A 15673-nucleotide genomic window follows, 5' to 3' on the forward strand; every position below is an offset into this window, starting at 1 on the left:
ATGGCTGCTGCAGATTTTCAGTATGAGCTTGGCCTCCAATGTCAGTGATTAAGTATCTGTGTATACGTATAGAGATACACCCGCGACATTTCCATAACACGTAAATAAAACTCTGAACATCAGCACTCTACGCAGCTCTAAATCAGGCCCACTGTGAGAACACAGAGAAGTTTCCAAAGACAAGCATGGGAAGACGTACAGTAAGCAATCTTCATGAGCAGTAGATAGATTGGAGGACTGATGAGAATTAAATAGTACTCAGAAGATTTGGGGATTTCAAGTAGGGATTTGTTACCAGCGGACACTTTGTAATTCTGTTTTCATATTTGCGCTTATGCTCTAGTATCATAAGAAGGCATGAAAGTCTGAAGTCAGGAAGTATACTCAAGGTACATCAGGTCATCTCAGCCAGCACATTTAATTTCATCCACCTTAGTTGCAAAAATGAATGCACATGTAGATCTTCAGCTTCCGAAACAGAATGATATATTTTTTTGAATTTGTATTGAAAACTTTATTTATAATAAAAATAGCATTCACAGGCTTGCTTGTCTAGCTTACATACATTACGTTCTGTCCCAGGTAAGGAAGCCCGTACTGGCAAAGTACACAATCAGCTTCGATCAAATCAAAGTAATGTATCAACTTCCATAAGTTAAATAAGCAATGGTATGGACAGTGTCGATTTATGCATAGTGTTTAAACAAAGATTGGCCCACTAAGCTCTTTTTCATCAAGACTTTAAAAAACGCTGTGGATCAGGTGCAAGATATGACGACTGAAGAGTGTATACAAGTGCTTTATAATGTACAAGCAGGTCCACAATGCTGTAACCTAGTGCCGATAGCCAAACAACTAAAGCTTCCAAATAGTATAGATTCTGATTTCAAAGACGAACATAACACCTTAAAATACCTGATTCAGTTTACATTAAAATATATTCCCAATTCATATTTTTTCTCTATTCCTGGTAATATGAACACTTCTCCCATTCCTTGCATGATTCACTTTTTTTTTTATATAGTCAAAGTATTTTTTATACAAGGAAAACAAAAAAAGGCATTTTTGTTATTTTAACAAGCTCGGATAATTACAATTTCAATTCTGTACACACAATGATTGGCCATATTTTTTTTTGTACAGTACCATAACAGTGATAGACTCACAATTCTCATTCATGTCAGTATGAAAATATCTTTTTGTCTTTTTTTTTTCTTACTACACCAATGCACTGTAAAAGCAGCATACTCAGATTTGTGGCAGACAGTTCGGCTCAGCTAGGCAGTAACGCAATAGTAACTTGGGCCGAAGATACTCAGCAGACGGGACAATAGCTGCTGTAGAAGACGACTTAAAAATAAAAAATATATACTTGCTTTATAGGCCATGCATTGGGACCTGTATACCTCAACATTTACAGCGGAGCACCATAGTTACCCATTTTTGATTAATAAAAAACCCTAAAAAACAAAAACATGTATTCAATAGGACCAGCAGGATATTGGTTGATCAATGAACTCCTGGTCTCTGGAACACCATATGGTCATCCAAAAGTACATTACGATCCTGTTGAAACACTCTAGATTCTCCATAGCAAGTAAATTTAGCAGGCTACCTCTGGGAATTACAACCCATCCACTACAGGTCCACCTGATGAACCAATAAACAGTAACATGAAGAGCCTTGTGCGAAGTGTGCTTGTATACGTCCTTCATTGCAATAGTAGTCTTCGTTATCTTCAGATAATTATCTCCCTTCCATTCAATCAGTTACACTGACTTTAGATTAATATCTTCACAAATGTCCCTACATTTCATGAGCTCCCATCAATGACCTACATAAGTCTAATTACACCAATTGTAGTAGATAATTAACAGTCAGAAAAAAAACTTTAATCAAGCCTAGCCAAAGAAAACCCCCAAAAACCCTAAAAAGAAGAAAAAGCTGGCGGTTTGCTCTCCAGTGCCATGAACAAGTTCTACAGAAGAAATGTTTGGAAATAAAAGTCCATAAATGAACATTGTCAATAAAATAGCTTCTTGAAGTACATGTCTTATCCCTTAGGGGTTTACATTTGGCAAATAATTTAAAAAAAGATACATCAAAAATACTTTCTTTAATATACATCAGGCACAACACTCTGTAGTAAGGTTTCATCTGCATAAAACATTTCATGTTTCTAAATGATCATGTATGTGTGTTGGGTGTAGATCTAAATAAGACACTATAAAGAATGTTTGTTCTCGGAGCCTCCTAGATAGAGGCTGGAATGTGACATCAGATTGATCAGATACTGAGGTCTGTGCTACATTCCTTATAGGGTTTCCGTCGTTGTACTGTGGGATGTTTAGAATTTCTCATTGTATCATGTTTCAAACTGTTCTCATCCCGGTCTCTGTTGTTGGATTTTTGATCTCGGTTCCTTCTATCTGGAGATCTATCCTTTTTCCTTTCGGGAGACCTGTCCCTCCTTCTTTCAGGTGAACGGTGTCTTCTCCTGTCAGGAGATCTTTCCCTTCTTCTGTCAGATGACTTTGCCCTTCGTCTTTCAGGAGAACTGTCTCTCCTACGATCTGGTGACCTTCGTTGATCCGTAAACCGATCCAGTGACTTCCTTCTCCGGTTAGGCGAACCATCCCTTTTTTGCACAGGTGACCTTTCCCTGGTTCTTTGAGGAGAACTGTCTCTCCTTCGTTCATACCGCTCTCTCTCTCTCCTCTCCAAAGTATTTTCAGCACTCCTTGTCCCTTCACTTCTCTTCTCAGGGGACATCATCTTCTGTCCATTAATCGCCATTTTTTCCCCTTGCCTCAGCAGCTTTGCTTCGGGCGACCTGTCCCTTCGGCCACTTTGCACAGAGTAATGTTTAGAGGACCCATTCCAAGTGTGATGGTCATTGTGTTGTCTGCTGTAGTCCCTGTGGCCTTTGGGGTCTTTGAAATAAATCCGTTTTTCCTCATGCTGTAATGACTTGTGAGTATTTGGTGGGTAACTGAACTCCAATGGCATGGGATGTCTCTCAGATGGTAGAGTGTTCATTTTCGATAGACTTTGTGAACTGGCTGTGGGGCTGTTCCTGTCACTGTTGGGTTCTGGAGAGGAAAAATAAAATTAGTTTTGCACATAGACATGCATACTAACCTAGATCTCGTCTCCATAGTTAGTGTCTGCAACACACATTGGTTAAAGCAGTCAGTACGTATTAATTGAAGGCTGTTAATCCGATCTACAGTGCATGCGGAAAGTATTCACAGTGCTTCACTTTTTCCACATTTTGTTATGTTACAGCCTTATTCCAAAATGGAATAAATTCATTTTTCCCCTCAAAATTCTACACACAATACCCCATGATGACAACGTGAAAAACATTTTATTTTTGCAAATGTATTAAAAATAAAAAAACTAAGAATTCGCATGTACATAAGTATTCACAGACTTTGACATGTAGCTCAAAATTGAACTCAGGTGCATCCTGTTTCCACTGATCATCCTTGAGATGTTCCTACAGCTTAATTGGAGTCCACCCGTGGTAAAATCAGTTGATTGTGGACATGATTTGGAAAGGCACACACCTGTCTATATAAGGTCCCACACTTAACAGTGCATGTCTGAGCACAAACCAAGCATGAAGTCAAAGGAATTGTCTGTAGACCTCTGAGACAGGATTGTTTCAAGGCACAAATCTGGGGAAGGGTACAGAAAAATATCTGCTGCTTTGATGGTCCCAATGAGCACAGTGGCCGCCATCATCCGTAAATGGAAGAAGTTCGGAACCACCAGGGCTTTTCCTAGAGCTGGCCGGCCGTTTAAATTGAGCGATCGGGGGAAGAGGACCCTAGTCATGGAGGTGACCAAGAACCCGATGGTCACTCTGTCAGAGCTACAGGATTCCTCTGTGGAGAGAGGAGAACCATCCAGAAGGAAAACCATCTGTGCATCAATCCACCATTCAGGCCTGTATGGTATAGTGTCCAGACGGAAGCCACTCCTTAGTAAAAAGCACATGGCAGCCTGCCTTGGTATAGTGTCCAGACGGAAGCCACTCCTTAGTAAAAAGCACATGGCAGCCTGCCTTGAGTTTGCTAAAATGCACTTGACGGACTCTCAGACCATGAGAAACAAAATTCTCTGGTCTGATGACACAAGGATTGAACTCTTTGGTGTGAATGCCAGGCATCATGTTTGAAGGAAACCAGGCACCGCTCATCACCAGGCCAATACCATCCCTACAGTGAAGCATGGTGGTGGCAGCATCCTGCTGTGGGGATGTTTTTCAGTGGCCGGTACTGGGAGACTAGTCAGGATAGCGGGAAAGATAAATGCAGCAATGTACAGAGACATCCTGGATGAAAAACTGCTCCAGAGCGCTGTTGACCTCAGACTGGGGCGAAGGTTCATCTTTCAGCAGGACAACGACCCTAAGCACACAGCCAAGATATCAAAGAAATGGCTTCAGGACAACTCTGTGAATGTCCTTGAGTGGCCCAGCCAGAGCCCAGACTTGAATCCAATTGAACATCTCTGGAGAGATCTAAAAATGGCTGTGCACCGACGCTTCCCATCCAACCTGATAGCGCTTGAGAGGTGCTGCTAAGAGGAATGGGCAAAACTGCCCAAAGATAGGTGTGCCAAGCTTGGTCATCATATTCAAAAAGACTTCAGGCTGTGATAGCTGCCAAAGGTGCATCAACAAATTATTGAGCAAAGGCTGTGAATACTTATGTACATGTGATTTCTTAGTTTTTATTTTTAATAAATTTGCAAAAATCTCAAAAACACTTTTTTTTCTCGCTGTCATTATGGGGTATTGTGTGTAGAATTTTGAGGGAAAAAATGCATTTATTCCATTTTGGAATAAAGTTGTAACATAACAAAACGTGGAAAAAGTTAAGCACTGTGAATACTTTCCGAATGCACTGTATTAACAATGGTATTTATTGAGTGTATACATTAGTAAAGGCATGTCTTTTTTAAAGGCATAATTCATTTATAGTCTATGTCAATGTTTTTGCTTCCCAGTAATTGTACTAAACCGCCAACTTACTGCAGACAACATACAAAAATGGCCAGAAATCAACACCTACTTAGTCCAAAACACGCTGAAAACTATCCGATTGAAATGGACTACCAATGTACAGTAAGTATCCAAATAATGACACTTACCGCAGATTAGTTTTTAATTTTAATTTTGGATCCTAAGCTTCAATTTCTTACCGTTGGGCCCACACACGCTGGAATTTCAGAGGAAGGCTGATAACATTTGGTCTGCTGGAAAAGCCCAAATCCAAAAATTGTTTTCCTAGTGCTTGAATATGCTGATGAGGGTTTTTTTTTTTTTTTCCAATTACGCATGTGAGGATATATTTCTCCTTCCATTGGGGTCAAACCTCCCCAGATTCCTATATATAATTATTTAATATTTACAGATGTTACACCCAGGTCACCTGCTGTTTACCAAACTCTTTATCACAAATTGTTTTGAGGTTGCCTATAGGTCACCCAGGTCACCACAGCTTACCAACACTGCCAGCAATTTACATGCGGTCTGAAGAGTAACTGAGGGTTCCCAAGCCTTTTCTAGATCACTGTAACAGTTTTAGCACTAATATGTACTGCTAATTGTGCTTTTCAACTTAAAAGTCTACTTTATAAAGAGAGAACATGAAAATAATTAAAATCAGTTAGTCTTTTGGGAAAAAAAGAAAAGCCAGAAAAACAGTTTCGGAGATATGTAGTAGATCAACGAATATAATAGAACCTGTACTTTTAGTGTAGCTTAAGTGTAAATTAAAGTCGCAAGCGTACTTCTGGGATGTGGTTGCAATGGAACAACAAGGCTTGCATGTTAAACATCCAATAGTGTACTTACAGATATAGGTCAGAGAAAAACAAGGTGTTCATGAATTGCTGTACACGTAAGTTTAGCAAAGCACAAGCAATGAGTAATTAGGCCACAGCACAGAAACACCCAATATTGATTTAGCTACAAACCGTAGTTTGATTTTGGCCCATTAGGTAGACGCAAGACTCGCCGAGCTTGTCATTTCTCATACATGCAGCGATATTAGCAGGTATCATCGCTGAGGAAGGCATAGCCCGCACCAAGAGAAGAAGTGAAAAAGAGAGGAAAAGAAAGAGAAAAAGCAGAAGATTTAGAAACCCTATACATTGAAAGAGGAAAGGAGAATAATTATTCAATCTTCATATTTCAGGATGGTTTATTTTGAAATCCGACCAGGTTGGCTAGATGATATCCAAATAAGGCTGTGAAAATTGCAATTTCTATTGTGACAGTAGGCATCTAAAATGTGATTTTTTTTTTTTTTAAACAGACAAGACTATTAGAACTATTTTTTTTTCTTCGAAAAACGGGAAACAGATAAACAGGATGCCAGAAAAGAAAAGAACATTTACATTCAACAAAAAAAGTATATATATATACAAGTCCACGGCAGACCACAACATTAAAATTAAAATACAAAGTAAAAACTCATTACAAAAATGATACAGCCTTACTGTGAAACATGTTCCATTGAAAGAGGTAATATTCTGGAACTTCACATTTGTATTAAATAGGGTCCAAGGAACAAATGAACCCATCAGGTTTTACATCTGTACTTTTTAGCAGCACAATTTTCAAAGTCTCTGACTTCTCATTTCTCAAAAAAATAAAAATAAAATAAAGCACATTTTTCGCTTCAAAGTCAGTTGGCTTCCGATCTGTTTCGTCAGTGCAACAAGCCATGTCGTATAGAGGCACACACCTCACAACAGGATAATTCATACAATGGGTATTTAACAATACAGTGCATCTTTAAAGAGAAACCATTAAAAGTTATGGACAATAAAAATATATACAGAAATTAGTTGCCAAAATTAATGCATTTCTTACAATTCACTGGGATTTTTTTTGCTGTTCCCTTTCATAGAATAAATGTCTGGAGATGATATGTTATGTCTGTCTGATGCTACGGACATTGTTTAATCATCAGCAATGTCTCAGCTCTTGAGCTACTCACTGTATTACAAAACAATGCTAAGAGATTTCAATTATTTTTTGTTATTTCTGTAAAGGGGAAGTATCATTCTGTTTCTAAATCATTCCTAAAATCAATGCTCTTTATAGTCACAATTTTCTTTTTTCTCCTTTTTTTTTAATGAATCCTGGATTCATTGAGAACAGGTGAAAGCAACAAGGTACGATATGGTTTTCTTGGCTGGTTTACCCTGGGGAGAGTCTAGGCAATAAATTGCACAATAACTTCAATATGAACAGATATTGAATATACTAATAGACTAACCCATAAATGTGCTTATAGCCAAGATGTTGAATGGCTCATGCCAGGTCAAGTGAACCAATGCAAATCACCTTACCAAGTACTTCTACTCTCTGCAAATGTTTAATACAAGAGAGCGTATAAAATATACTGTTATTCAATATTTTCTTTTGATTTTCTTGACTTTGATAAAGAAATGAAAGCTAGAATCGGATAGGTTGCCATGGACTGCCAATATATGCAAGCGAAGCTCCTTTCAACAGCAAAATCCTGTGTCTTCCTGCTTCTAAAAATTTGTCAAATTTCACTGCGATGATTTATAGTATTACCTAATATAAGTCATCACTTTATTTAAATTTCATAGAAAAAATTCTTCATTTTAATGTTGCTGTCTCCAAGCTGTAAGACAGTCGATGACTCCAATTTATGAAGAATAACTACTGCCATGATTAAGATAGTAACAATCCTCCCTCCAATGGAAATCTGACTGCAACATAGTGCAAATTCAGACAACTGCTTGAAATTTGTTATTGGCAATCTTAAAACATCAAGAAATAAACCCCGTCATTTTTTAACATTTTAAACCATTAATTTTTGTTTTGAAATGTTTGTGGCCTTACATCTAAAATGTAGTCATGTGGAAATCTAAAATCTAGTCATGTGGCTGGTATATCAAATTAAAGCCTGTTATGTTCTGAAAAAAATATATATATTTTTTTAATATTTCAATCCAGGTCTGAGAAAATAAGATTTTTGTTTGCTCACAATTTGATTTTTGACATTTTAATTTCAAGATTTGTACTAAGCTTTGATGTCCCATTTTCTATCAAGATTACAATAAAATTGTGAAACCTAAATGTGGGCTCAAATTTTTGGCTAAAATTATGCTAAGCACCTCAAATTTACTCTATGTTGTTTCGCAGGGTTTATTCTAATTATTCTGATTAGCAGTATTTAGAGTGTGAGTCTGAATTTTTTTCTTTGTGTAACCACACAGATTTGCCTGAAAGTGGTCCCACTTAAACATTTATGCATGAGGTACAGCATGTTTGTGCAATTGCGAACATATAGAGAGAAGGAAAAAGATGCATATGTGCCTGGGAAGCCCTATTAAATGCGAGTTTTCAGAGGCAGGTGTAAATAATGGATGATGATGATGATGCTCTATTGATTGGTCCTTTCTTTGCTGCTCGGACGTGGATCGTTTTGTGTGTGTGTTTACATTTGTGTTGCTTTTGGTTAGTATACGTGAGATGGGGAATTATTTCTGCTGCATCACAGGTTTTTTTTTTTTTTTCTAATAGTGAACGGACTTGAACAGAATGATGCTACTTTATGTCTGTTTATAAATTTTAAGCTAAAGTTACAATTTTTAAAGTTAAAGTTTTAAGTTAATAATTTGGACAGTTTTACAACCACCATAAATATAATAGCTGTTGTGAAGGTGACTCAACAGTAACCTTTAACTTCTTTTCACATTTTGTTTTTCCATCAATAGAACAACGACTACATACATGGTCAAATGCACACAGAAACAAGACCAGCACAGCCACAAGGGAATAGAGTGAATTATTTGTTTTGTGGCAGTCTAGTAAACGGACAAACTCTTACTACAATCATCAGAAAACAAAGCTGATACTTCCCCTTTAAGTTAATGAAATAAATAACAAAAAGCCAATCACGTTGCAGCTGTTCATCATATGAGGCTTCCAAAATTGTAGCCTAAAATGCACCCAGTACTAGCGTGCACTGTTGGTATAACTTAATCTGGAATCTATACAGAGCAAGAGAAAGACCTACCACAGACAGGTAAAACTGTCCAGAACAATGTAATGCACCATTTGCTAGTGATATGACCAGAATCAGATGATCTAAAGAAAGCCAACGGAAGAAAATAGCAAAAACCAAAACTTTCTGGAAATGAAATGACCAGAACAGTTCATATAGAAAACTTTGGTTGGGACAAGCCGTATACATACATACACATATAGGGCCTTTTCAGCATTTGTCTTAAATAGGAATATTTTACAATATATTGTATTTAATACAGTCTTCGCTATAACATCCTCTTAACATAAAATAGAATTACGTTCAGAATATTTTGTTCCCTGATAACATTTTTTTTTTTTCTTTACTCTTTAAATAAATTTTCTTTTCATTGCAAGATAAAATCTTTATATCTTATATGGGTAGACGCTGCTTGGAAAAAAGCAGGAATTGGCAATTCACCAACTTTATGCAACAGTGCAGGTAACTTAGGCAGGAGTCATGTCGTTCTCGGTCATTAAATTTTTTTCCCCCCTAAATGGCAGAATTCTTATTCGTTACAAAAGGATCAAACAGTTTGGCACATTTCAACACAGTTGAGTTTTGAACAAATAGACAAGAATTTTCCTTCACCAAAGATGCTACGTTGATGTTTTTTTTTTCCTCCTACTGAGCCCCAAGTCCACAGAAGCAAGAAGAGGTTGAGGAGAGCGGAAAAAAAATCAGTACAAGCGAAGCAATTAATCATATTTCGCAAAAGTTGGTAAGACACTGGTGATTAAAAGAAAAAGGTATTTCCTGCTCCAGATTCTTGACAGAAAGAGATCATTCATGGAGTGACGGTAGGAAGCAAAGGAATGTTTTCAGAGTTTGACCCACCATATTCTGGCACAGAACCATCCCCGCGTTTCAGACTCAGACGCACTCGCCGGCCGCCATTTTTAATCAGTTCAATTGCCCGAGCATGCTTCATGTTCTTTGTGGTCTCTCCATTGATTTCCAAAATCTCGTCACCGACCTACAAGGCGGAAAATACAATATTCTAGTTCAACTGCATTACAAAAGATAACAACTAAAGTAAATCTATAGAAGTAGTCTCTGTACGATGACTATACTGCTGTAGTGATGCCCTCACCTGGAGTATAAAAAATAATTTGTTCTAAATATAGATTTATTACTTTTACAGATCTCACTCATCTCCCCCCCTCCCCCACTCCACTGTTGCTGTACAATTTATATATAGATTTAGAGGTACTTGAACTTTCAAAATGTTTTATTCCTACATTATATAACAGAGTAAACATTGCTATTAACACATTTATTTAAAATAATTGTTAATCATTTATGTTCTGTCTTATTATTTAAATATAGCACTTATGAATGCTGCATTTATTACATCCACTTGAGGCAAGCTAAATCTAGGCAACCTTTTATCAAGCTAGATTAAACAGAAATTGATTTCCTCCCACTAGCTCATACTTATTTATTAATACAAGCCTAGACAGGCCACAATATATTATCCCTCAGAGCTGTCTAACTAGTTTTCATTTTGGAATTCAGCTAAGACATTATGCTACACAGAAGGTTTATTAAATGCTATATTTAAATCATAAGGCAGCTATAAAAAAAAAAACATTATCAATTTTGAAGGAGAAAAAAATAAAACTTCTGTTACTGCCTGCCTTACTATGTATTAGACTGGTACGTAAAAGCCTTTCTACATTGTGATGCTGTGATACAGCAAATCAATAGAAGGATATAGCTGCTAATGAGCTTCTACATCATACAGTGGAATCTGGTAGTCCAGACCCATGCAGCCCTAATACCCTGGACAAGTCCCCTATACTTCTCTGCCATCATTACAGTATAACATTTGTTAAACATATTACACTATGTTGCAGCAGGTTTAGAAGACTAACACAGAAAAAAATTTTTTTATATATATATATATATATATATATATATATACAGAAACAAGGGATGAGGTAATATAAAAAGCGACCGCTGGTGCAAAAAAACATATGTACAACTAGGCAGTTGCAAAAGCAATTCTTACATTTATTACAATATAGCACTAAAAACAAAATGAGTATTTACAGAGTAAAGATTAAATAAAATAAAAGTACCATATCTAAAAGACATATAAAAATGGTTGTATGCAAAGTTTAAACAGCAGAAAAAAAGGGGGGGGGGGGGGGGGTGTACATAAAATATGGAATGCGTAAGGATAAAAAATTCAAAAAAGGTTTTTCAAAAGTAATAATATTAAAAGAGAGGAGTAAAGTATCTTAACTTAGTCACTGAGGTTAGATCAAGGCAGCACCCAACGCGTTTCGTCCTATCTGGACTTCATCAAGGGGTGATAGGACGAAACGCGTTGGGTGCTGCCTTGATCTAACCTCAGTGACTAAGTTAAGATACTTTACTCCTCTCTTTTAATATTATTACTTTTGAAAAACCTTTTTTGAATTTTTTATCCTTGCGCATTCCATATTTTATGTACACCCCCCCCCCTTTTTTTCTGCTGTTTAAACTTTGCATACAACCATTTTTATATGTCTTTTAGATATGGTACTTTTATTTTATTTAATCTTTACTCTGTAAATACTCATTTTGTTTTTAGTGCTATATTGTAATAAATGTAAGAATTGCTTTTGCAACTGCCTAGTTGTACATATGGTTTTTTGCACCAGCGGTCGCTTTTTATATTACCTCATCCCTTGTTTCTATATTCGACTTTCTAGGCACTTATACCAGTGCCTAATTATATTTGAGGTATAAAGCTGACGCCCTGCTAACACATAGGGAGTGCCCATTAGGCTGATTATACACCCATTGCTCCACTACTAGTGTTGTTACCTGTTATACTGCACCTGTGGCGCTGATAGCTTTCCTGGTACACATATATATATATATATATATATATATACATACATACATACATACATACATACACACATATACATACATACACGGTCAGGTCCCTAAAATCCTGAACGGTCAGAATTTATGAAGCTTGGTAAAAACACAATCATTTAGAGGGGATGCGGTCAGGATGCCGCTGGACGGAATCCCGGCGGTCGAAATACCGACGCCGGAATCCCGACCGCCACAATCCCGACATATTATCCCTCCGTGGGTGTCCACGACACCCATAGAGGGAGAATATAATAGTGTGCCGAGCGTAGCGAGGCACCGTGCCCGCAGCGTGGCGAGCGAAGCGAGCCCGCAAGGGGCTTCGTTCCGCTCACTACCCCTGTCGGGATTGTGTGGTCGGGATTCCGGCGTCGGTATTTCGACCGCCGGGATTCCGACCGGCGGCAATTAGTACTGATCCCATTTAGAGTCCTTAATAAATGGGTCTACTCAAACAAAAACATAATTAAATTAAAGACTAACGTTAAGAACCTCTAGGCTACAGCCATACATTTCTAATGAGATGTAGTCTGTTTGTTACAGGAGACATCAGCATAGATCTGTATACATACCCTCATCTTCCCACACTTCTCTGCGGGTCCATCTTCTGCTAGACGCAGAACGTAGAGGTCCATGTTATACTCCCGGCCTCCTCGCAGACTAAACCCAAATCCTTTTGTTCCTCTGTCGAGTTCTACAGCGTAAAATTCTTGCTCTTGCTGTAGACACATATATATATTTTTTTTAAAAACACGTAAATCAGGCTTCTATAGGCTGTGATTGTGAAATGTTGGTTTATTTTGCTTTCCTAGTGTATAAGAACATTTGCCCTAGAAACATATTGCTGTGTTATCTGTACGTCTCTTTACTGCAAGAGGCAAGATATGAAAACAGAAGGAGCAGACAAAAGTAGCAAGCACTGTAGTTACTTAACTGAAAGATGGCCACTACAACATTAATTCCATGGGGGAATACACGAGTAATCTCATAAGGAAGTTCCTTACTGTTTTAGTGAAACTGTAGACAAAGTGGCTGATTCGGTGGCACATTCATACCTGTTTTGCATATGGATCTTGCTATTTTTTGCACTGTGCACTTGCCGAAGCCAAGCATATCTAACAATGTGAAAATCAGAGACACACATGCCTCTGCTCATACTTGGTCTCCCGGGAACATTTGGGACGCCCCAGAAGAATAGTCAAGTCTCAGAGTCACCGGGCGCCGCCCACATCCTGAGCCAATTGCGTCAGTGTGCCCTCACCCCCAACACACACAGCCCACCCGCACCACCCACTTGGACTTGCTAAGCCTCCTCGATTGACAACCTGCTTGCCCCCTTCTGGTACAATATTGATATATCCGATATGTAGAGCATCCCTACCTCATCCCTGCCCTCATCCTTTCCTAAACCTCGCCTTACACATTAATCCAAATACTCAATCCCTACTACCCTAAAAACCCTAACACCAAACAATACACCTAATATCTTAACCCAGACCAATAAATCAACTCTACTATCTATCCCAAATACCCTGTTCTGTGGCCCTAATTCAGATTTGGTTGGAGGTACTATCACTGCTGTTTTTTGGAAGCATCAGTGATTGCACTATATGGTGATGCAGCAGGAGGCATCTATTACAAGCACATGCCTCCTGCTGCAGTAATGATCCAAACTGCGTTCTAGGACAGCATCAGATCACTGGTCTCGTCATTGGGAAGCTAGGGACACTTATGGGGCCTTGCAAGCCACCCTTCGCAGAGGCAAGGAAATTTCCTTACAATTATGGAGATCCCTGGCCTCTTTCCTTCCCTCAAACGGTGGCAACGCGTCTCCATTCTCACAAACGGAGGTCCCCGCCCCCCTAACGTCACTGTCACTGACAGTCTGATGCTGGGTTACTTACTACGTCGCAGGACCCATTCGCGCACGAGCAGAGTGTATCCTGCGCATGTGCAAAGTACGGATAATCAGTACTTTGCACATCCCATAGCAATAACTACGGGATCTCAATCACTCCCGAAGTCGCTAACTATATATAGCGGTCTGTATGTACTCACAGTCTCAATCCGCCATATCGGTATACTGTAGTTGAGCAGAGATTGCTGCACCTAAACCATACTAACAAACTGTATTTTTCTCCTCTCTTGGAGAAGCCGGGAAAGTAGATGCCAGTGACCAATCTGGGGGCGAGACTGGGCTCTTCACGCCATTAGCCTCTACATCCATTTGTGGCAAAATGCCCAAATTGTTGGTCCACAAGGGGAGGGAGGGTTTAAAATGATGTAGATCATGTCATATAGGAGTCCTCCCTCCTCCCATGGACTTGCGATTCCTGGCAATGTTTCCCCCTTCCCGCCCACTTTATTAGGAAGTTGGCAGGATGAAGGACATCTACCCATTTTTCCAATTAACCGTGAGTCTCCCGGACCCTCCAAGAAAGTAGGTAAATATGACCTAAGAGGAATCTTATAGGATCAGATATATGATAAGCATAGTCAAATTGAAGGATAACCCAAAAAATTACAACCGAAACAATAAGCTTCCAAGTCTGCAAGTCAGGAAGCCTACTGTCAGTTGCTTAATATTGTTAGACCTAAAAACTCTTGATCATGCTGATGTCATCACCTTTAATAATATAGTGATAACCTCAAACCATTGTTTAATAGGAAGTTTTGGATTCAATTCAATTACAGTAGATGCGAGTTTACGAAAGTGAAAATGGACAAAATTTGCAGGGGAGAAAAATGGACCATGAATTTGGAATGGAATTGGAAATCACAATGAGAATTTGCTATGAAAAGAGACTACAAGACCCAGTACTCTCCTAATTGAATCAGTTTCCTCAGTTTTAAGTAATTTACCCTCTCCTTTCGGAGGAGCTAATAAGTTATTTATCTAGAAGCCAATGGTGTCTTCTAACAAGCCTGTAGTACATACCATCTATTACATCATTGAACACCTTACACTTACGGCAGCCCAGGCTTTTATTTGCACAAATAGAAGCTTGATACAAGCCAGTCGCTTTCTGATACACCAGTAAGGATATTTTCCAGTAACAAAATAAATATTATATCTGTCACATAACGTTTTGTACAATGTTCATTAAACTGAGCTACGGCCCTTTATCAGTTCACTTGAGCTATCACTTGAAAAGTGCCTTGGATAAAGCAAGCGGTGCATCAGCACAATATCTGTCTCCCAACCTGATAAATGTGCTTTGAAAAATTCCGTAACCAAGCGGTTTTCGGGAAAATATACTCTATACCCAACCTGCAGTATTGTACTGAAACCTATTTTTCAATTATTTTGTTTGTCGCTAAAGGGTAAGGCTTATCAGGACTCTGCAAGACATATCTTGAGTTGCCTTTACACTGGGCTAAACAGAAATTTCAACCAAGTATGAACATTCCTGCAGCTCCTCTTCACACATTGACACAGTAAAAGATATCATTGCTGCTTGCCTGAATGGGTGTACAACACACACCATGCGTGTCTTATTCAAAAGGCTTTGAAAGCATTTTCCTCTTACTTCTCTTGTGTCATCACATGATATTTTCAATGGCGCAGTAGAACGGAAACCAACTTTACGGTTGTGAAATTAGTTGTTCTTGTGACAGCCAATCAGAAAACAAAAAAGTAAGAGGGCACCAATCACATGTCACAGACAAGAGATAACATCGTTTGATTGGTCCTTCCACTCACTCTTCAGGGG

General features: G+C 38.5%; 1 protein-coding gene across 1 annotated transcript in view; it reads right to left on the minus strand.

The window, feature by feature from the left end:
• Positions 1–489: 489 nt before the first annotated feature.
• The window catches only part of MAGI1 (membrane associated guanylate kinase, WW and PDZ domain containing 1), an 809094-nt gene continuing 793910 nt past the window's right edge, over positions 490–15673 (minus strand). The window contains exons 21-23 of the mRNA XM_063940923.1: positions 12533–12679; positions 9924–10062; positions 490–3092 (exon numbers count right to left, since the gene is read on the minus strand). Coding sequence (XP_063796993.1) covers positions 2287–3092; positions 9924–10062; positions 12533–12679 — 1092 coding nt within the window. The 3' untranslated portion in view covers positions 490–2286. The remainder of the gene's footprint in view (positions 3093–9923; positions 10063–12532; positions 12680–15673) is intronic.

Source organism: Pseudophryne corroboree, chromosome 9 (assembly GCF_028390025.1).
Source record: "Pseudophryne corroboree isolate aPseCor3 chromosome 9, aPseCor3.hap2, whole genome shotgun sequence".
NCBI lineage: Eukaryota > Metazoa > Chordata > Amphibia > Anura > Myobatrachidae > Pseudophryne > Pseudophryne corroboree.